Source organism: Heptranchias perlo, chromosome 12, assembly GCF_035084215.1.
Source record: "Heptranchias perlo isolate sHepPer1 chromosome 12, sHepPer1.hap1, whole genome shotgun sequence".
In the NCBI taxonomy this organism is placed as follows: Eukaryota; Metazoa; Chordata; class Chondrichthyes; order Hexanchiformes; family Hexanchidae; genus Heptranchias; species Heptranchias perlo.
Window position 1 is genome coordinate 26,971,433 of NC_090336.1, and position 23,766 is coordinate 26,995,198.

Genomic DNA, 23,766 nt, shown 5'->3' on the forward strand with positions numbered 1-23,766 from the left:
ACTGTGTTAGTGACAATCCAAGTTGGCACTGCTCTGTTCCGCCCCTTGGTTCCTGGCCTGTGATTAGGGTTGCCAACCCTCCAGGGTTATCCTGGAGTCCCCAGGAATTAAAGGGATTTGGGCCAAAGGCAGGTATATGGAGTTAGATCACAGATTCGCCATGATCTTATCAAATGGCGGAGCAGGCACGAGGAACTGAATGGCCTACTCCTGTTCCTATGTTCCTATTCCCTTGGACACTGCTGCGAGCAATCTAGGAGAAATCATGTTTTTTTTTCATTTTCTTTGAACACTTTATAAAAATATTGGAGATGGGGAAAAAATGATGTTTGGGTGGGTGGGTTGGGTGGTTGGAGGTGAGAGGTCATGTGATGATGAAACCAGAAAACCAGGACTGCATCCAACCAGAGTTGGCAACCCTACCTGTGATCCCTTGCTATTAGTGTTCTCTCTTATGCATAGCCAATATGACTATAATCAGTCTGTTTTTTCCTCTAGGTGTTTGTTACTTGCAATGTCCAGTTATGCACCAATACGTACAGTTCTAAACCGTGCACGCTGGGGTGTGGCTCTGTCAGCAGTTCACAAGTGGAACAATCAGACATGCAGCAAGTCAGTGCAGGACCAATTTGCATCACAAAGAAGGAGAGTGACTTTGGTGAGAATGAAAGTGTTTCTAACTAATTGTTTTACCGGTGTTTTGGCCAAACTTTAATCACCTCTTTTCCTGACATTGTTGACCCCTATGGTTCCTCAGACGCTCACCTTGCCGAAGTGGCCATTGTTCACATACAAGTCTTGACGGTGAATGCCGGCGGGCTATGCGGCCATGTACGGCATCACAGCTGACCCATATCCTGTCGCCCACACACCCGATATTCACACGTGCAGTTCCAGTAGAAGCTGCTGGATATCAATGAGAAACAGGAACCATGGCTGATTTTCTCTTCCTTAGCTCAGGGGCGCTGAGGGCAGCTGTAACACACCTGCCACCACCTTGGTATCAGCCGACTCAGCGCAGGGTAGGGATCAAACCTGGGATTTGCTGCTCTCTCTGGCTCAGTTACTCACTGGTGAAACTCGTTCAGTCATTGTGGGAAAATCAACTGATTAAATTACTAACTGGTCACTGTGTACAGGGGATAAAGAATTAACTACAGATTATTTGTCGTAAGTCTGTGATTATGTTGCTGAGGATTCTGATGTAACATGGAATATTCTTGGAACCCACTGGTACGAACTAATTCCCAGTGAGTGTTTCCCTTGTACTTGAACTGAAGCCTGCTATCATGATAGGTTATTTAACTTAGTGATTCTTGCCAACAAATTGGCAGAACCTAACTTTTTTTGCGAGGGTATGGAATTCCTCCTCTATTTTCCCTCCAATCCCCTGGTCCCCCTGAGACAAGTAACACGTGCAGTCAAGAAGGCGGGCAACTGGCCCTGCTCCCAGGGCTCCGCCAATGCTACCTTAACTTGGCCACTAGGCAGAGTTCGACAGCAACTTGGGAACAACTGGTTTTCTTTCTCCTTACGAGGAAGCCCCCAGCCTTAACTCAATTGACTTCTGCCGTTTGCTGGTTCTGGCTATGCTAATGGTCTGGGACAGGACATACCGATGCTTCTCGGCCTAGACAGCTGCAGTGCACTTCAGGTGCATTGCTCCTGTCAGTGCCAGGGCAGATTGGGCCAGTCAAATTGGCCATATATATATATATATATGCTGCAAAGAGCCTGGGTCTGTGTTCTGGAATTTTTCCTATATTTGACCTTCTCTCCTGGAAGTGATGACTATTTGAACCGTGTGGGCATTACATCCTCAATCCAACATCCAAACACACTTTTCAGCAGGGGTCATTGGACAGTGACCAGGAGTGGGAAAGCCTGGCTGATCCCTCCATGGCCTTCCTAATCCGTGGGCATTGTAGCAAATTGTAATGACCACACTGCTGCTCTGAGTGAGGTAGAGTTGGTTACCTCCACCAGGCTTCAAACTTGGGACCTTCCTGATCTGTATGACTCAGTATCACACCAGGAAGTGCACTGACCAGTGAGTCATTGGGCAGGGCTTGCCTTAAACATTTCCAAAATTCCTTTGTACAGAGCATTGTTTATAGGGTTTGGCTCGTACATCTCACTGTCACCTTGAGTACACATTGACAACTCACTCCAGGTCTGGTGCTGTACGGTTCAGGTTGAACTCTTGTACTTTCATCATCATATTGGACAGGTTGTACATTCACTTCAGCAAAGGAGGAAATACTTAAGAGGATGGCACGCCATTGGTGACGGAAAAGATAGTCTTCATTTATTCAGCATCTCAGTTGAAGAGCTAAACAGCAAAACTCACCCAATTTATGGAATGTCAGTTGAGTGTTGTTCCATGAGTTGGGTGAGTTTTGCCATTTATATGTGTGCTGTTTGCGTGCAAGTGAAAGGGGAACAAAGGAATGAACCCATGACCTACTTGGGAATCAAGTACTTCACCACTTTTAGTGAGACTTTTTAAAAAAACTTTCCACTATATATGTGGAGTGGCAATAGATAGTAACATACTGTCCTTTAACTCTGAGAATCCACACTGGTGGGATGAAAGTGCCTTCTCTGTACAGGTTGAGAGTGAACTGATTTTGGGTAATCTCAATTAATGTCTAGCAGGTACAAATCTACATTGCAGAACTTCCACTAACTCGGATCCAGCTCACTCATATGGGTAATGAGGGTGGCTGGTGTGTGATATGAAGATGTTGCAATAACTTGATAGGGGTGTTGAGTTGGCAGAATTTGAATTTTTACAAGCAAAAAGCCCATTTACGGCAAAGTATCTGGGGCTAACGTTTAGGAATATCACCTTTTGCCAAATCCAAAACCGGACACGAGATAAGGGAGGGGCAGAGGAGAGAACCCCTGGTTTCAGTTCCAATGTTTGTTCTCAACCTCTCAATGTCTATTGTCTTCGCATTTTAAAACAGTCACAGTATGTTTTTTTTAAAAAAGGATTTCAATTTTTAAAATGCAGGTATTGGGCGTCAGGTTTACATTTCACCCCTCTCAAAGAACAGACTGTTCGGTCTGAAGTTGACCTACTCAGATGTCATGTAGCCTAAGAATTTAAATACTCTCTTCTTTTTAACCCAAGGTCCTAATTACGCTGCCATCACAGTTGGCCTCGCGTTAGGAGGCACCGTGATCTACGTCGTTCTCATCCTGTTGAAGAGATCATTTGTGGGACTACATTACAGGAGCAGAATTAGAACTGCCAATTGGACCAGACCAGTCTGATAATAAAAGAAAATAAACTGAACAGTGAAGCACTGGGACTTGCCTGACATGTGATGTATGTATCTGGTGAGTGGAGTTCACTTCCCACGGCTCCCTGTCAGTTAGAGGCCTCACAACCTGCATTGGTTGATTTCAGAATTGTAATTTGCTCTCTTTGGGCTTGGAATAGATCTCCATTTATATATTTTTGCTAACAATGTAAAAATAAATCATCACAAAAATATGTGGAAGATCCAGACTGTAATCTTCTCACTGACTGAATCCATTTACAACTCAATCACAGAGGAACTGGATGGAGCACTGGGCTGGGGCAATTGCTCTTTCACTTCCTGGGGCTGGCGTCAAACCCAGCTCGGCTGCTCCCTGCTTTCTGTTATGGTTCAATGTGAAATGAGTTATAGCAACTCCTATTCAGTTCCTAATAGGCCCAAACCCACTGCAAAAAAAATGCCCATAGTTCAGTTTAGATTGTCATTGAATTGATAACTTCATTCAGAGAGGCCATAGGAATGGCAATGTGGGATATGTCACACTGGGGCAGTAGGAGGATTGCCTGAGATTAGGACTGAGTTGCATTATTGGGTAAGAATAGAGAGAGCTTTACATTGATGCTGATAATGGACACATGGAATGGAAAACTGTTCCATTCCCAGCAGTGACAACCCTCATTTTGATCAAGCATGAATACTCGCCAAAAAAAAAGAAAAAAAATTGAAAAGTTTGATTATGGAGTTCAATTGAGGATGTATGATGCTTTGATAAGGGTCTTGTAATGTTATACTAATTCCGCTGCAGGCATAGGTGAAGAACTGTCTAAACGGCACCCGCTGGACTACAAATTTTTACTTTCTAATAAAAAAAACCAAGGATCTATTTACTCAAAGGTTGTGAGTCTATTAGTTGTAGACACCTGTAAGTTAAAACAGAGGACAGGCAGAGTCAACCTGTAATCTCAATCTTTAAGCTAGCTACTTATCCTGGAGTCTAATGTACACCCACGTCAAATATTATGTCACCCACAAGCACTTAAGGTTTGCTGCATCAGGCTGCACTCTAACCATGACTACAGTCAGTACAACTGGGGTACTATCACAGCAACTCCTGTCCATTTAACTCCATTGAATTGGAGAGGAGTGTCATGCTGTTGCATAAAAATGAATTGGCACTAATGTTTTAAACAGATCATGTTGCCTGTAAGATCATGGATAGGGCTGTGAACCAGATTGGTCACATGTGGGTTTGTGCCTGCAGTTCTCCAGCTGATGAGATTTTGATCCAAACTATGTCACCCTGGATAATGCCAAGGAGATACGAAGGGATAACTTAGAGGCTCAGTCACCAAATGCCGCTCTCTTTTTTGTTCCAGTGACCAGTTTATAGCTGCAGTAGAATTGGTGCAGACCTGGGAGCAGATCTACAACCCAACCCTGTGGCTGAAAATAGTACTGGTGTGGGGAGGTTTCAAGAGGAGCAGAATAATGCCAATTCATACCCAATATTATATATACACACTGAAATCCTGATCAGAACATACCACCAAGACACTGGGAGAACTCCCCGCTCTCCTTTGAACTGTGCTAGGGGATTTAACATCCACTTGAATAGGCAGACAGAACCTCAGTTTAATGCCTGGTCAGATTGTTGCTGGGCAAGAATCTAATAATTAACCCCCTCCCCTCCATTCTCTTCTGAAGGCACTGACTCTTGCTGGGGTAGTTTCACTGGCACTGGTATCCCCCTAGTACCTCTTCATAACTGTCATGATTCATAAGTGAAGAAAGGTAAGTGTCAGCAGGCTCTTTAACTGCAAGGAGCACCATAACCAAGTCCAATGTTCACACATGTCCAATATTCAATGAGAATAAATTGATAGCAATCAGGGGTAGGAACCCTGACTGAGTTTTATCCTCCCTAGACCAAGGCAGCCCGAGGTGAGCTAACTCAGCAAAGACCAGGGATCGAATCTGGGACCTTTCTGGCCTGTATATAGCAAGTGTAGAAACCCAGAGTAAAGCTTCTCTGGAGAATCCTTTAATTAGAGGCGATTTTGGAATTCTTAAAAACTACAGCTTCCACTAGAGTTATAACCTGTCCAGTTTTCTACTAAGCTTGCTGTTTGTTTATACTTTTAGAAATTTCCAGATGGCCCAGATATCACACATCTGGCTTTTAAAGTAGAAGTCTACTTTTTCCACTTACGCTGCATAGACATTAAAACCATAATGATCTCCATAACTAATGAACTTTCAAGTAGTAAGGTAACTCATGCCGTAATCCTGCCCCCATACCCATATTTAGATTAAAAAATAGTGGCAGCTGGAGTGTAAGCTATAATTTCCACCAGTCCAGTTGGACAAGCTGATTTTTGAGGGGATGTCTGGAAATTTCTGAAACTTAAAACTAGACACAAGTCTAATTTGTAAAACATCCATGATCCAGTCCCTGTCCTGCTGACTTGTCAAAAGATGGCAACCTGACCTTCAACTCAGCTAATAAAACTTGACAATATAAACACTTAAAAGCAGGACATTTTAAATACCAGCATTTTATTTTTGTACTAACTTTTATAGACACAATGAGTCAGGTGAACTAATAGCTTGAACCCCACCCCCCCAACATGTATGCTCATCATTTTGTTAACAGTAACTGCAACAAAGCTAATGTACATCACCTTGCACATTGAGGGCTTCATCCCTCAACATCTGGGAGTATTTTAATTAAAGAAACAGGCAAATAAGAAATTTACTTCCTTTGATTCACCTCCTTCAGAGTATTCTTAGCATCTCAATTTTAAAATACTTGACAGCTTCAGGCTAATTAGCAGCTACAACACTGGTGCATTGCAATCTCAACACGACCACCGAGGGTTAAGTCTCCAACATCAACTATGATGGATTGAAGACAGAAGAGATTTTAAAATGTTTTAAAGTCAGAGGAATGTCTGGGGGTTTACTGTTTGTTCAAAATATTCCCAATTGTCTATTAAAAAAAAAGAAAAATTCGTGAGATAAATATTCAATGATATTTTGTAACAAAAAAATGATCTTGCCCGAGGAGAGACTCACCATGTCAAGTCGCCTCACTGCTGCGGTGACATCATCAAAGGGAGGCTTTCAGAGCAGCTCCACTCATTGCAGTAGGAGTTGTTCAACTCAGGGAAAACAATACTGGGTCAATACAATCGATGGAGTTGCTCCAGGATGCACAGGGCTCCTCTCAGTCATTACAGAAGCAACCCAACATCTGCTTGAGCAAGATTAAAATAAATACAATGGATGATCTAATGCTAGGTCAATATTCTTTCTAGTTGAGGATGCCAGTCCCTTTTTAGGAATAACAGTCAGGTGCAGGTTACAACACCCAAAGGGCTTAAGTGTCTCTAAGAGGTTGTTATTTGACCAGCAAAACAGGAAGATCTGGTGCCCAGCCCATCAAGAATATGTTCTCTTTTATCTAAAGGGGAATGTTGAAATTAAACAGGAACCAATCTTATCAGAATCAATAGTGCACTGAAGTTCACCTCACAGGGAAAGTACATTCTGGCGGTGGGGAAATGTATTTATCATTAATATTTTAGTCTGCAGGTCATGTTTCTTATTAGCATACAGACCCTCAAGTCAGATCTCCCTCACTGTTAGTCCAGGTCAAGCATCCCTTGTACTGCTCCATGGTAAACAGCACAGACATGTGACTTCAAACTAGTCAAGAGTGTTGCTCTGGAACCACTTGACCCCAGGCCACCACATCGTAGATTGCGATACATGCAATCACAATTTACAGCGTGGTTCCCAACAAATGAACAACTTCAAAGGGGCCTCCCTACCATTTTGAATTTGTTTCTCTTGCTATTTCCATTGGTAACATCCCGAGCAGCGTAGGAGGGCCAAACCAACTCTTACGTTATTTTACAAAAATGTTTTCACTAAAACATTAAAAAGAAAGCTGCTCATAATGCTATTTTCTTAGAGAAATGAGGGGAGTACGTTGTATAGAAGTACTCCCCTGGATTTTACATCCCTTTAGGAAATGTTCATCTTGCTACAGTTGATCGGCAGGAAGCCCCAACATACAATTTACTTAATTCAAAACACTTATTTGGTTACAGTTAACACAAGCAGGTTCAACATTATTAAGCCACATGTTTTTTGATGCTCAACCTGATTTACAAAAGTTCACAACCTTGTGTGTGCAAAGACATGCATTTCAAAAGTAAATGTTTGGCAGGCCCCTTCATCATGGCTGAAGCACTCGAGGGTCAGCTTTTGTCAAACACGGTTTGCTGGTTTCCTGCTTTTACTGTTGGATGTAGGATTTGGGATTTTGTGCGGTTCCAGTTCACCAATCAACTGCTGATTCTTAATACGATCATGAACTAAAGTGCAATCATTTCCTGGAAACAAAGAAAAAAGGTTCAAAAAGATTTGGGAGACCAAGAAACACAATTTATAACTATCTAAAATTAATCGCAAGAAAACTTTCTGCAGAGCCAAGGGTTTGATATTTACACTTTTTTTTGTTCCAGTCTGGGAAGAGTAATTGGTTGCCTGATTGCCTACCACTATTCTTGACTGGATGTGGTAGGTTTGCTCTGATCCATGTTATGGGACTGCTAAGCTGTCTATCGCCTATGGTGTGGTGCACTCAGACTTCTAAATTGAATATGACAAAGGCCTACACGGAAGCTACCGGTTAAGGTCAAAGCTATGGGGATTCAGGGCAATTGATATGGAGGAGGCTGTTCAGAAATTACAAAATGAGTTGGTATTGTAGTATGGAGGCAGAGGTGAACTTACAAAGTTAAATTGAAAAATTATTTCAAAATAAATTATGAGAGTGGGTCAAGCAGAAACAAATTCAAACTAACAAAAGGCAAAGTTAAGACAGATAGCAGGAAGTTGTTCTTATATAAATAATGATTAATACATGAAATGGACTTCTGCATGGTGTAGTGGAGGCAGAAACCCTGGTATCATCGAAGAAATAATTGAAGGCTGCAATGGAAGACCGTAGAGTCTGGACGCATGAACGTCAATGAACCAAATGGTTTTCCACATCTGTAATTATCTTGCGATCAGTGGTATAATGCCACAGAGTGACATACAGGCTTAACTGCCTCACTGATCGTAACCATTTTCTACTGATCAACAGGAAGGTGTCCCTGCAAGCTCCTTCCCCCTTCAGAATAAAATCCTTCATCTAGCAACCCAGGCAAGAACTAGTTGAACTCGTGTGTACCATAGGGAAGAGCAGAATTTGTCTACACCCAGGGTTTCTGCATGGGAGTCAAACACTCCACTGCTAGAGTTACTAAGTAGCCCCTTCTGAAATGTCAGTGGATAGTCCTATTTGCAGCAGTTGATTCTTAAACAATTTCTCACCTTACATTACAGAAAAGAATGAGGTTCTGGATGGCAGTGAGAGTAGACTGGTCATTCTGCCCAGTTATAAGGTGTCTGTCGACCACCACATGGACAGCATCTGGTTCACTAGCTAAAAATAGAGATAGATAGACAGTATAATGACACTTCATGTTTAACCATTATATGCCACTCTCAGACAGACACTCCCTGTGGTTCCTCCCTAGCTCTCAAAAGGCATAGAATTGCTCCTGTCTGGATATGAAGACTGTGGTTCTGCAGCTTCCATGTCAGAGAGATTTCATGTTGATCATTTTAGGTCTTATGAAATAATCTTACATACTATCAGCTGATGTCTTTTTAAAAATCTATCTAATTTTCTCCTGAAGAACATGACTTCTTGCTATGGTACAATTCTAAGTGCAGCCACCACCTGCTGTATTGCCCAAGGGATCATTCTTCATTGAGACATTGTCAGCAAGCTGTTCATTTGTGCAAAGCATCACACTGTGTCCTATGCCACTTTCATCTAATATCCACACCCTCGTACTTTCCAGCAAGAGTCACTGGATAGTGATCTAATATGGGAGCTCTTCCTGCTGTTGCGGCTCGGATCAGCTAACTCAACACAGAACAGGGATCTTTTACTGGAGACCTTCTGGACAGTACAGCTCGACAACACAAGAACAGTACATCTATGAACCGAGCCATAGGGGAAACCTCCGGCTGATTTTGATCAATATTTCCTTGCATCCAATCTGGACAGCTCACGTAGCTTGGGTAAAATACGGAAGTGTTGAGATAACCATAGACCAAAAAAGGCAGGTCAGAAAGATAGAGGTGGGGGGAGGGGGGAGAAAAGAGACACAGAATGAGGACACTCATTGGCTGGGGTGGCGCACACCAAACTTGGTTAGCTTAGAACTTAACATTAAGAAAACGCCAGGATTCCTGCAGCTCGTATTTAGAGCTGCTAATGTTCTTGGAATCACACCCAGCAACAGGCTGCTGTCAGAGGACAAGGGGGAAAAATACTGAAAAGAAAATATTGAGTAATCTAACGGCAATATTGAACGCCAAGATCTTTTGTTTTTAAAATCACACCAATGATCATTTCAGCATTCAGCTTCCCCTGGGACCAAAACAATCTTTGCTGTGATGAAAGCTCCAACACTAATGGCTCGGTTTTTCCACTGATTTTATTGCCATAATCCTAACTTTACCAAAGCAGTAGCAGCTTGGACTCACAATACAACATTCAGCTAAAAAGGAATCAGTTGGGTGTTTTAACAAAAGTTCTGCACAGACCAGAAACTTTCTTTTAGGTGTAAAAGAAGTCAACATTGCAACTGTATTTACAATTTACAATCATTGCACCAACTCAGAACCAAAGCTGACCTACCACTGAAGGTGGCTCCAGAGTCTTTCACAAAATCCTCCACAATGATGGGAAGGCTGGCAAAATCTTTCCTCCTCACTAGCTCAAAGACAGAGGGCTGAAAAGAGAATTGGTCAATTACGTATTTATAAACTAAAAAAGCTGATCTTAGACCAGCCTGTCATTTATTTAAACAGTACTATCAACACAGTTGCAGTTAGATCAGTAATCTAGATTGCTCCTGCACGGCACTGTTAGTTACAGTAATTAAACATGGCTTGTTTATCCTAAAGATCTATGAAATATCATTAACTTTTCAAAAATATATGCACCAAGAATTTTTGCAGGGTTTTTGAGTGGGAGATCGGCAAAATCACCTGCTAAAAATGGCATTTCTCAGGATTTTCACTGACATTATAATGGGAGATCAGGAGATCTTGAGGAAATTCAAGGCCACGGAGTTTTAGCAGCCAGAGGAATCATCAAAAGGACATTTATTTCAATGTAATGGCCAATTATCCTACAGTGAAGATGTAACAATGAACCTTTCCCCTTTTCATCTTCCTCTCATACGCATGCACTGCATGTTAGAGGTTAACTAAAGCTGCAGCACATCAGTCACAAAATTCCATATACGTACCAAGGATATCAAAAATGTTAAAATTTTCTTGCAGAGGGTTTAAGAGGAGGTTTACCAGGGATGAGGGACTTGAGTTATGTGGAGAGACTGGAGAAGTTGGGATTGTTCTCCTTAGAGCAGAGAAGGTTAATCGGAGATCGAAGAAAGGATATACTTGCCATAGAGGGAGTGCAGCGAAGGTTCACCAGACTGATTCCTGGGATGGCAGGACTGTCGTATGAGGAGAGATTGGGTCGACTCGGCTTGTATTCACTCGAGTTTAGAAGAATGAGAGGGGATCTCATTGAAACATATAAAATTCTGACAGGGCTAGACATACTGGATGCAGGAAGGATGTTTCCCCTGGCTGGAGGGTCCAGAACGAGGGGTCACAGTCTCAGGATACAGGGTAGGACATTTAGGACTGAGATGAGGAGAAATTTCTTCACTCAGAGGGTAGTGAACCTGTGGAATTCTCTACCACAAGGCTGTCGAGGCCAAGTCACTGAATATATTTAAGAAGGAGTTGGATAGATTTCTAGACACAAAAGGCATCAAGAGATACAGGGAGAGAGCGGGAATATGGTATTGAGATAGAGCCACGATCAAATTGAATGGCGGAGCAGGCTCAAAGGATCGAACGGCCTACTCCTGCTCCTATTTTCTATGTTTCTATGACCTAATAGAGGTATTCAAAATTATGAAGGGTTTTGATAGTGAAAGTAGAGAAACTATTTCCTCTGGCAAGTGGGTCAGTAACCAGAGTCATGGATTAAAATAATTGGCAAAAGAACTAGAGGGGAAATTAGGAGAAATTTTTTCACACAGAGCGCTGTTAAGATCTGGAATGCACTACCTGAAAGGGTGGTGGAAGCAGGTTCCTTCATCGTCGCTGGGTCAAAATCCTGGAACTCCCTTCCTAACAGCACTGTGGGAGAACCTTCACCACACGGACTGCAGCGGTTCAAGAAGGCGGCTCACCACCACCTTCTCAAGGGCAATTAGGGATGGGCAATAAATGCCGGCCTCGCCAGCGACGCCCACATCCCATGAACGAATAAAAAAAAAGGTTCCATAGGAACTTTCAAAGGCAATTGGACATGTTCTTGAAAAGGACTAATTTGAAGGGTTATGGGGAAAAAGCTGGGGTTTGGGACTAAATTGGTCAGCTCTTTCAAAGAGGCACGACAGGCCGAATGGCCTCCTTCTGTGCTGTAAGATTCTATGATTCTACAAGTTGCAGCCTGCCTCCATGGTAAAATCCACACCATGGTGTGGTACTAAGTTATATAGACCAGAAGGTCCCATGTTCTGTCCTTAGTCTGTGCTGAGTCTATTATTCCCTGTCAGAAAGAGTTAAGTCACCTCAACTGACCTCACTGCACCTGGGTAAAGATTGGAAGATTGGTGGGGGGGGGGGCAGCAAAGTCGGCCAAGGTTCCCACTCTGGATTGTTATTCGGTGACCCCTACTAGAAATGATGACTGCATGGAATATGGGTGAGGGCAGGATCAGGGATGTAATACTAACGGTGGTAAAATATCCTGTCAACTCTCACTCTGGGATTACACATAGAAAATGGCCACCTAAAAATGATCATCAGTGGAAATGTGTCCCAACGAAGAGTCAGCGCCTTCAAGAGATCAAGGGAGAAAACTGAAAAATGTGTATGTTTAACATATGCCAACCCTGTCTCGTCTAAACAGAAGGTGAAGCCAACCATTAGCCTGTAATGGGGTACGGTCAATGAGTAATTGAAGTTCCCTGTGATCTGGTGGTTTCCTTTTGCTGAGAATGAGGATGAGGATGACACAATGTTTTATAAATAAAAAAAATACAAGACTTCTTGTGTAAAGCACATTTAAATTGTGTGCTTACTCCAGTGATGCTGTATCCCTGGAATATCCACGACTTGTCCTGGTTGGTAGCACAACACAAAGCAGCAACTCCATGTCCGACCACACAAATTGGCTCTGCAATTAAACAAATGAAACAAAATTAAGTAAGTATAGATGAACTTTTTTTCTTATAGTTACCACGTTCGGGAAAGGATTCAACGGGTCTTTGAAAATAGAATCAACTCAGGATCACCTTCCTCTGGTTAGGAGAGATTGTGTGGCGAGCTGCCACAAAATCTTGAACAGAGTGTCTAGAAATCTTTACAATGTAAAAGTCTGTTAAAAAACTAAAAAAAACAGCAAATACTGGAAATCAAAAATACCGGAACCACAGCATCCATGGAGAACAGACAAGTTAACGTTGAGCTTACAGCCTTTTATCAGAACTTAAAGAATGAAAAATGAACAAGCATAGAATCAGAACAAAGGAGGAGCAGAGGCAAAAAGACTACAAGAGGGGAAGTATCAGTGGACTGACATGTAACGTGCTTAAAAGAAAAACAGAAGCTTGTTAAGATGGCTTAGACAATGGAAAGAAACATTCAAGAAATTAAAGGCATTTGAGAATCAAAGAATGTGTGAATAGCTGATGCAATGGAAGGCAACTGAGGGAAGAGATGAGAAGATGGATAGAAAACCTGTAAATCAGGTCTGAAAATAAAACAGGAGAAGCTGGCAAAGTATGATTCAGCCGTCCAAAAGAGAGAGACAGCTCAAGAGTGTTCTTGTTTTAAAACAAGTTAATATCCACCACCCCCCCAACTTCCACATATTAATATTGCTTAATTAATTTCTCTAAATTAAGATTTTCAATAAATATTCATCATCAGTAGCAAAAATATGAGAGCCCCCCGCCCCCACTTTCCAATGCTAACATTAACCAGGTCATAGGTCAGCCTGTTTTGGTTATAAGAAAAACCTTCCATTTTTGTATTTCCTTATGACATTAAAATATTTTAATGAATTAAATATTTTGAAGTTCAGTGACAGGTCAGCAGCCATTGTACACTAGCAACAAGTGGCAGTGGAATGAATGAGCAGTTTTTTTTGGCACTATCAGTTGTGGGAATAATGTTGGCCGGGACACCAGGAGAACTCCATGTTGTTCTTTTAATAGTGCCATGGAATCTTTAAATGCTCACTTGAACTGGGAGGCAGGATCTTTGTTTAACATCTTATCCAAAAGGATAGTTATATCCAGCCTCATCTATACCACAATAGAACAAACAAATCAAAAATCCCCCGAGACACAGTTCACAGTTTAATGGTCATCTGGTGACACTTTCTCCCTGCTCTGATTTCATTTGATACTTCAAATTCACAAGTACAGTCATACTGACAACATGGAATTGAGTCCAGGCAATGAAGGGGAGAGGGTAGGAACAGTGGGGTGTCAGAGCAAGGCCAGCATTAACTGAAGGGGAATGGGAAGAGAAAGTATCCACATGAACTGGGGAGGAGAATGAAAGAGTGCCAGAATGAATTGGGAGTGGAATGGAGGAGTGAATAAGTGTCAGCTTGATTGGGGTGGGTGGAAGATGAGTACCAAGTTGAACAGGGTAGAAAGAAACGAATTAGAGAAGGGTGGCGGTGGGGGGGGGTGCGGAGAGGGAAAATCTATTAACTGTGAAATACAAAAATACTTAAAATTGAGTAGCATGCATCATTTTTAATGTCTAAATTCAAAATTTTCCAGGGAAGCATACCCCCAGCCCCCAAAAATAATTTACTACCAATTTTTAGCATTTAACATTTGGATTTCCCCTTCAGGCTTTCCCATACTTAAGCCCCCCACACCCCGCCACAAGTGAAGGAATATTGAGTATATCTACAGCTTAAAGTGCAAAGTAACTACTTTGTTTCATAGGCTCATAATCAGGGCCATTCTTGAGATGTCAAGAGGTTTTTTGGAGGCTATGGCAGCTTTTTTGAAGCTTCTGGATCAGCTATTGCTAGTTCAATAGTCGGCATGTATGGCTAGCAGACTGCAGAGGGGGCTTTCATTTCTTCAGGCTGAAACTAAACGCAGGTCCAAAAGGTGATGAGGAAGACTGCAGCCTGAGTCTTTTCTGGCACAAGATCCCACACACCCATCCCTGCCTGCCAAGCTTTCCTGGATCCCTGTCCTCCTGCACCATTCATTTTAAGTCCTTAAAACATTGTTTTCAAATCTCGCCAGTCACATTTTACTTTATTTCAACAATCTTCCCCAGTAAATGTCCCAGCAGACAGCTTCTGCTTCAGACTCTGGATTACTGCTTGCTGGCATTCTACCACTGGAGGCCAATTTTTTATCCCTCTGCTGCTTGGAACTCACTTCCAAAATCACTTTACCTTGCTGCTACTCTCCTGTTTCTTCAAAACCCTCTCTAACGATTGATGCCTTGCTTAATTTCCAATTTGCTGCTCACAGTCTTCCTGTCCTCCAGGTAAAGCGCTCCATTACATTCTTCTGCATGAGGAAGCACGATATAAATTCAAAACTGTTGCCGGCACTTAGCCCCCCTCACTGCTCTGTTCTAAGCTAGGTTTGCTAGGCTGTGCATCCACATGGGCCAGCAACTCTCCACTACCTTGCATAAGTGCCCATTCTTATATAAACCTTGACAACAGTTGTTGGCATTACAACCAAGTCCAATCCAATCCTTTCCTGGCAACCACACGCGCACCTTCCAGCAAGGGTCACTGGACAGCAATCTGGGGCAGGAACCTTGTCTTGATTTCTCCTCACTGCAGCAAAGAGGTGTCAAGGTCAACTTTAGAACCCCAATTACCGTCCTGTCTGAGATCAGCTAACTCAGCACAGGCTAGAGATCGAGATCCTCATATTGACTGCAAAACCTGGAACGCAATACACTACAATCAACAAGCATTTTTTCATTCAAACCTCCATCAGAAATTTATAGTATAATTATGAATAAATTACTTACTTTTCTCGGCGCAGAAATGCTGAAGAATCTTGGCCAGGTATCCACTGGTTGCAAGGTCTACCATAGCACCAGGACAGTTAGGAATCAGGATAGCATTGTACCTAGCACCTAGAGACACAAAATATGTCATTTAATAGAAAACTATCAAAAATTATTAGGTACATTTTTAGTTTGTTTGCTTATTTTTTTTTATTCGTTCACGGGATGTGGGCGTCGCTGGCAAGGCCAGCATTTATTGCCCATCCCTAATTGCCCTCGAGAAGGTGGTGGTGAGCCGCCTTCTTGAACCGCTGCAGTCCGTGTGGTGACGGTTCTCCCACAGTGCTGTTAGGAAGGGAGTTCCAGGATTTTGACCCAGCGACAATGAAGGAACGGCGATATATTTCCAAGTCGGGATGGTGTGTGACTTGGAGGGGAACGTGCAGGTGGTGTTGTTCCCATGCGCCTGCTGCTCTTGTCCTTCGAGGTGGTAGAGGTCGCGGGTTTGGGAGGTGCTGTCGAAGAAGCCTTGGCGAGTTGCTGCAGTGCATCCTGTGGATGGTGCACACTGCAGCCACAGTGCGCCTGTGGTGAAGGGAGTGAATGTTTAGGGTGGTGGATGGGGTGCCAATCAAAGGGTTAAATTTTCCACTGTACTGTACATTAAAATTAGTGCAAGTGATTCACTGTAGCAAAAAAAAATGGTGAAAGTCGCAGTGACATTTGCAGTCTGTCTAAAGTCAGGTCATGACACTCACCGTGTTGGGTGTCTCTTACTTCTTGCACGGAGACTTTCTCCCCTCTCCACCTGATTTCCCTTTATGTCTTGCTCACTCTTTCTCTCTGTTTGTTACCGCTCTCTAGTCCTGAAATACATGTACCCACTGGCTCTGCTCAGAAATTGGCATTTTCACTGCTTCTGGAACTTTTTATGTAAAACTGCAATACTCAGGCAGCACTCAGAGTTAACACCAGAAATTTTGGGGGATATGATATAGGGCATTGCACTGTGTAAAATCACTTACTGTAATTAAAAACATGGGGCATTCATGTCATCACTTAAATCAGTCCAGTCTTTAAATGCATTCATATCCTTTTGTTCTGCTCTTTGTACTACAGTTTAAGGCACCTATTATTCTGAGTGCTGCCAACTGCAAACCCAATCTTTACTTTAATTCTATTAAAGTAATGGGATCATTATTAATCCCAACACCCAAATATAAGCAGAAATAATGACAAGCACCTACACAGCTGATAATCCTAGATTACCTTCTGTATCCTAATTTTACCCAACGCTGCATCTCATTGTGGATGAGGGCCCTACCATCAATTGACTCCAACTTAGCCGGGTTTGCATATGGCTTCATACGGAAGTCCTGGATCCAGCGCACGTTATTCTCATCCATATCCGCAAAATCCATCGGCTTCCCCTATTACAAACAGATACAGATAAAGCCCTTCTCCACCAAATAGGTGCCAACTGGCTTGGGGGATCAGAATTTTGCCTACACAAACTGTGGGGAAAATTCAAAACTTTAACAATTACATGTAACTGGGTGAGGGGAGGGGGAAACAGAATATTCACTGACAACGCTTCTAGAATATTTAATTAAATACATATGATTAGGTGCTCAAAACATAGTCTCGCCACTATAGGTTTTGAAGTACAGTCTGGGGACAGGAACCATTCATCCTACACAAGATTTTTTAATAATACTAGTTGATATCCCATAACATTATACATGGGGAGTTAGACCAAGTGTAGTCTTCAGATAAGCGGGGTTAAAGAGATTTGAATAATTGGAACAGGGCATGCAGACATAAATAAGTCCCCATTTTAAAGTCATAAATTCTGTCCTTATTTTTATAACACTTGGATTTTATAGCTTAGTACAACTGACGGCAATTTGGAACCGAGAAGTTAAGTTGGTTGGAGTGTGGGGGGGTTTTGCTGCAGTACAGACTGAAGAGCTGGGAGATTGAAAACAAAGGCACTGCAGCGCTACACTGGCAGGAATGTATATTTGCAGTGTGACAAGTTTACATAGGAAATTATAATTGAAACTGTCCACATCCACATTAATAATGGAAAATGTTGACACAAAAGTGTGACAAAAATGTGACAATGGGAAGTAAGGTTTTGTAGGCAGGAAGTGCAAGTGGACATTTTTTTTCAATATAGATATAGATCGTGGGTATTAACATGCCGTTGACCTTCACTGAGCCTTCCTTCCTTATTTCAACACAGAGCCACTCATCCATACTAAAGAATTATTAATATTACACTTGTATTGCAAAAGAATAGTTACTCAGTGAAGAAAGAGCATGTCACTGGCACTTACCCCTGGAGTGGCAATCTGCAGGTTAAAAGCTGTGCTACATAGCGTATAGGAGTGATAGAACGATTGTGCGGATACACCTGGGGAGCAGGAGAGAAAGAAAACCTAAATAAAATCAATTCAGTACAATCCTTTATCACTACCATTTAGAGTCATTACAACTCCTGCACATACTTGTGTGATTGGCTATATTCACGATGGGCCGAATGGCCACCTTTTTCCGTGCTGTAAATTTTTTTGATTCAGTAACAGTACTCTGATTTGTCGTTACCATTCAATACTTTGAAAGACTAATCTGCTTCTCAATACATAGGGTGAGAGCCAGTGAATTTAACAACTCATCAAACCAATTGCATGTAAACAAAGCAGCATCAAAGACAGAAGACTGATAGAAAAAGTGGATTTTCCTGAAGCCACAACCCATAGGAACTGGAATGAAACTTATTTCTCATAGGAGTGCCAGTACAGACAGCCTGGGCTGAATTTGACCAAGGTCCCAGAGGTGATAGGGCAGAGTCAGTACATGGTTTTATACAGAAAGATTTTAACATATTACTAAAAAATAAACTACAAGCACTGTGTGGTATTATACATTATTTACCAGGAACTGCTTATGGGTTTCATTTGTATATGGCAACACTTCTAAAGTTTAACAGACGGTTATTTAAATTTCCTTTGCCCCAGTTTTGTTTATAATAATTTCTCAGCAAGTCTTGTTAAAATTGAGAGTTCTATTTGAGGCTATCAGATATCGAGATCGTTAAGCCAGCAACAAACCCAGCTATAATGGTTAATACTCAGGAACACTGCCTCAAGTCCAGTTTGCACAGAAGTTTACGTCAGCTGTGGCTCAGTGGTAACCCTCTCGCTCCTGAGTCCGAAGGTTGTGGGTTCAAGTCCCACTCCAGAGACTTGACCGGATAATCTGGGCTGACACTCCAGTGCAGTACTGAGGGAGGCGCCATCCTTGGGATGAGACGTCAAACCAAGGTCCAGTCTGCCCTCTCAGGTGGAAATAAAAGATCCCATGGCATTATTCGAAAAAGAGCAGTGGAGCTCTCCCGGTGTCATGGCCAACATTTATCCCTCAACCAGCACCTAAAACAGATGATCTGGTCATTTATTTCATTGCTGTTTGTGGGACCTTGCTATCCGCAAATTGGCTGCCGCATTGCCCTACATTACAACAGCGACTACACTTCAAAAATACTTCATTGGCTGTAAAGCGTTTTGGGATGTCCTGAGGTAGTGAAAGGCACTATAAAAATGCAAGTCTTTCTTTTTGGCCCGCTGGAGAAATGGAACAAAATGAACATGCTGCTTGAAATGCAAACAAGCAAAGAGAATGTGCCTATGCACTGAGCGGACATGAAAGTGAGAATTGGTGGATATATGCTTTGTATTTCAAAATGTTTTATATCAGCAAACATTTATTCTTGTAAATGAATTTGAAGAAACTTTGGTCCTAATAGATAGACTCCAATGGTCTCTTCTGATGCTCTGAAACTTTGCTTCCATGTTGATCACAAAACATTGCAACACATCAAAAGGATGGCTCTGTTGGTAAGTAGAACCACCCAGTGTGGTACTTAATCATACAGACCAGAAGGTTATGGGGCTCTACCCCTGGTGTGTGCAGAGTTAGATGATCTCAACTTGGGGGGGGGGGGGGGGAAATTACAATTAGCACTCCTAGTCTAGGAAGGCGAGGAAAATAAAAATCAGCCATGGTTCATGCTACAATTTGCTATCCAGTGACCACTACTGCAAAGTGTGTAATTGTAAACATTGGGCAACAATAGAATTAGTTAGTTAGTTCCTTAAATGCAAGTGAATGTTTATAGGGTTAGGAGGAAAGAGCAGGGGAGTGGGACTAATTGGACGGCTCCTCCAAAGAGTCGACACAGGCGCGACGGGCCGAATGGCCTTCTTCTGTGCTGTAACATACTATGATTTCAATGCCTTCCATAGTTGAATAGCCTGTCAACACTCTGCCCAGCATCGCCCAAGAATGTCCATTCAGCCAAAGTGAAACACTTCATATATAAATATATATATAAATATATATAAATATACACACACATCTTTAAAGAGAGTTCGGACAGAATATTCAGAAACATATTCCAGTAATGATTTCTACCTCTGGACTATTTTATTCATTCAGTCACATATGAAGCAGCAAATCCCGTTATTTATTCCCTTCCAGTGCCCAGAATCAGATGCACAAACCGTCGGGTTAATTGTAAACCCCGGGCCGCCGAGACCACCTTCATTTCAATGTAAAACAGACCATTTACCCGAGGCCCGGCCCCGGCCCCGGCCCCGGCCCCGGCCCCACCCTCACCCTCACCCTCACCTACCTCCAGCGGCAGCGCTGAGCACCATCAGGCAGCTGGGTTTGGAAGACATGAGCCCGGGCCTCGGCACCGAGGAGCAGCGAGAGAGAGAGACCGACCGGCCCCCGCCCCGCACTGTACCACACTCAAACCCGTCCCCCGGCCCCCGCCCCGCACTGTACCACACTCAAACCCGTCCCCCGGCCCCGCCCCGCACTGTACCACACTCAAACCCGTCCCCCGGCCCCGCCCCGCACTGTACCACACTCAAACCCGTCCCCCGCCCCGCACTGTACCACACTCAAACCCGTCCCCCGGCCCCGCCCCGCACTGTACCACACTCAAACCCGTCCCCCGGCCCCGCCCCGCCCCGCACTGTACCACACTCAAACCCGCCCCCCGCCCCGCCCCGCACTGTACCACACTCAAACCCGTCCCCCGGCCCCGCCCCGCACTGTACCACACTCAAACCCGTCCCCCGGCCCCGCCACGCACTGTACCACACTCAAACCCGTCCCCCGCCCCGCACTGTACCACACTCAAACCCGTCCCCCGGCCCCGCCCCGCACTGTACCACACTCAAACCCGTCCCCCGGCCCCGCCCCGCCCCGCACTGTACCACACTCAAACCCGCCCCCCGCCCCGCCCCGCACTGTACCACACTCAAACCCGTCCCCCGGCCCCGCCCCGCACTGTACCACACTCAAACCCGTCCCCCGGCCCCGCCACGCACTGTACCACACTCAAACCCGTCCCCCGCCCCGCACTGTACCACACTCAAACCCGTCCCCCGGCCCCGCCCCGCACTGTACCACACTCAAACCCGTCCCCCGGCCCCGCCCCGCACTGTACCACACTCAAACCCGTCCCCCGGCCCCGCCCCGCACTGTACCACACTCAAACCCGTCCCCCGCCCCGCACTGTACCACACTCAAACCCGTCCCCCGGCCCCGCCCCGCACTGTACCACACTCAAACCCGTCCCCCGGCCCCGCCCCGCACTGTACCACACTCAAACCCGCCCCCCGCCCCGCACTGTACCACACTCAAACCCGTCCCCCGGCCCCGCCCCGCACTGTACCACACTCAAACTCGTCCCCCGGCCCCGCCCCGCACTGTACCACACTCAAACCCGTCCCCCGCCCCGCACTGTACCACACTCAAACCCGTCCCCCGGCCCCGCCCCGCACTGTACCACACTCAAACCCGTCCCCCGGCCCCGCCCCGCACTGTACCACACTCAAACCCGCCCCCCGCCCCGCCCCGCACTCTACCACACTCAAACCCGTCCCCCGGCCCCGCCCCGCACTGTACCACACTCAAACCCGTCCCCCGGCCCCGCCCCGCACTGTACCACACTCAAACCCGTCCCCCGGCCCCGCCCCGCACTGTACCACACTCAAACCCGCCCCCCGCCCCGCCCCGCACTGTACCACACTCAAACCCGTCCCCCGGCCCCGCCCCGCACTGTACCACACTCAAACCCGTCCCCCGGCCCCGCCCCGCCCCGCACTGTACCACACTCAAACCCGTCCCCCGGCCCCGCACTGTACCACACTCAAACCCGTCCCCCGGCCCCGCACTGTACCACACTCAAACCCGCCCCCCGCCCCGCACTGTACCACACTCAAACCCGTCCCCCCGCCCCGCACTGTACCACACTCAAACCCGTCCCCCGGCCCCGCACTGTACCACACTCAAACCCGTCCCCTGGCCCCGCCCCGCCCCGCACTGTACCACACTCAAATCCGTCCCCCGGCCCCGCACTGTACCACACTCAAACCCGTCCCCCGGCCCCGCCCCGCACTGTACCACACTCAAACCCGGCCCCCGCCCCGCACTGTACCACACTCAAACCCGTCCCCCGGTCTCAATCACGAAGGGCTCGGCCGCGAGCTCCTTGTTCTGAGTCTCACTCAATCCACTGACATCCCGCAGCTTTATTTAAAAGGTATTTAATAAAAGGTGACATTCCGGCCGACAGAAATTAAAATTATTTTTGTGTTGTTGATGTCGCTCAAGACAAGCTCCAGGATTACAGTGAAAACTTAACCGCATCTCCCACCCTCCCTCAGGGGGTGGAGACCCTCCCTCAGGGGGTGGGGGTGGAGACCCTCCCTCAGGGGGTGGGGGTGGCGACCCTCCCTCAGGGGGTGGAGACCCTCCCTCAGGGGGTGGGGGTGGAGACCCTCCCTCAGGGGGTGGGGGTGGAGACCCTCCCTCAGGGGGTGGAGACCCTCCCTCACAGCACCGTGCTGATGGGCGGTCCGCGCCCCCGGTGACAGCCTGTCCCATTGGCCCAGCTTTCCGCATCCTTCAGTTTTTCTTGCCTTACCCTCAGCTGTTCACTCGCTCACACTCTGTGCCTCGTTCATCTCTTTTATTTCTTTATTTTTTTTCATTATTCCTCTATTGTCACTTGTTGGTATCACTTCTGTCATTTATCCATCTCCTGTTTTCCACTTCAGCGCTTTACAGGTGATTCTATTTATGTGTCTTCGTTTCCTATTTCCACCCCTGCCAATTTTCTCCAACTAAATATTGGGAAGACCGAAGCCGTTGTCTTTGGTCCCCGCCGCAAACTCCGTTCCCTAGCCACCGAGTCCATCCCTCTCCCTGACCACTGTCTGAGGCTGAATCAGGCTGTTCGCAACCTTGGCATCCTATTTCACCCTCAGATGAGCGTCTGACCACACATCTGCTCCATTACCAAGACCGCCCTTCTCAACGTCACAGTTGATATCCTATGTGACTGTGACCGTGCTAAACTATCCCTCCTCATCCTTCTCGAACTGTCTGCAGCCTTTGACATGGTTGACCACATCCTCCTCCTCCGCCGCCTCTCCCTCGTCATCCAGCAGGCTGGGACTGCGCTCACCTGGTTCTATTCTTATCTATCCAGTCGTAGCTGGAAAATAATCTGCAATGGCTTCTCTTCCCGCTACCGCACCATTACCTCTGGAGTCCCCCAGGGATCTATCCTTGGCCCCCTCCTATTTCTCATCTACATGCTGCCTCTCGGCGACATCATCCGAAAATGCAATGTCAGGTTCCACATGTACGCTGATGACACCCAGCTCTACCTCATCACCACCTCCATTGACCCCTCCAGTATCTCTGATTTGTCACGCTGCTTGTCCGACATCCAGTATTGGATGAGCAGAAATGTTCTCCAACTAAAGACCGAAGCTATTGTCTTTGGTCCCCGCCGCAAACTCCGTTCCATAGCCACCAACTCCATCCCACTCCCCGGCCACTGAGGCTGAATCAGGCCGTTCGCAACCTTGGCGTCCTATTTCACCCTCAGATGAGCTTCTGACCACATATCCGCTCCATCACCAAGACCACCTACTTCCACCTTCGTAACATCGCCCGTCTCTGCCCCTGACTCAACTTATCTGCTGCTGAAACCCTCATCTGTCTCTTTATTACCTTTAGACTTGACTATTCCAATGGTCTGGCCGGCCTCCCATCTTCCACCCTCCATAAACTTGAACTCATCCGGAACTCTGCTGCTCGTTTCCTAACTTGCACCAATTCCCGTTCACCCATCACTCCTGCGTTCGCTAACCTACATTGGCTCCCGTTCTAGCAAAGCCTCGATTTCAAAATTCTCATCTTTGTTTTCAAATCTATCCATGGCCTCACC

General features: G+C 45.3%; 2 protein-coding genes across 5 annotated transcripts in view; one reads left to right on the forward strand and one right to left on the reverse strand.

Moving 5' to 3' along the window:
* Window positions 1-4,159, forward strand: part of LOC137327907 (uncharacterized) — a 66,484-nt gene extending 62,325 nt beyond the window's left edge. For all 4 annotated transcript variants that reach the window (XM_067993822.1, XM_067993824.1, XM_067993825.1 and 1 more), the window contains 2 exons: window positions 499-658; window positions 3,140-4,159. In XM_067993822.1, the coding sequence (XP_067849923.1) occupies window positions 499-658; window positions 3,140-3,282 (303 nt within the window). In that variant the 3' untranslated portion in view covers window positions 3,283-4,159. The remainder of the gene's footprint in view (window positions 1-498; window positions 659-3,139) is intronic.
* A 3,425-nt stretch (window positions 4,160-7,584) lies between these two features.
* gatd1 (glutamine amidotransferase class 1 domain containing 1) lies at window positions 7,585-20,273 on the reverse strand. Its single transcript, XM_067993826.1, has 8 exons — window positions 20,143-20,273; window positions 17,786-17,862; window positions 16,768-16,873; window positions 15,465-15,572; window positions 12,515-12,609; window positions 10,042-10,135; window positions 8,661-8,772; window positions 7,585-7,672 (listed from the first exon to the last, which is right to left on the reverse strand). Exons 1-8 carry the CDS (start codon window positions 20,189-20,191, stop codon window positions 7,666-7,668), a joined length of 648 nt encoding a protein of 215 aa, XP_067849927.1. The 5' UTR covers window positions 20,192-20,273; the 3' UTR covers window positions 7,585-7,665.
* Window positions 20,274-23,766: the final 3,493 nt, after the last annotated feature.

Bases quoted from the DNA above. Each gene is read 5' to 3' on its own strand.
- gatd1 (XM_067993826.1), bottom strand. From the start codon at position 20,191: ATGTCTTCCAAACCCAGCTGCCTGATGGTGCTCAGCGCTGCCGCTGGA. The intron at 17,863-20,142 runs GTAGGTGAGGGT...CCTGCTCCCCAG, and splicing joins GCTCAGCGCTGCCGCTGGAG to GTGTATCCGCACAATCGTTC. The intron at 10,136-12,514 runs GTAAGCACACAA...TTCTCTTTTCAG, and splicing joins AGGGATACAGCATCACTGGA to CCCTCTGTCTTTGAGCTAGT.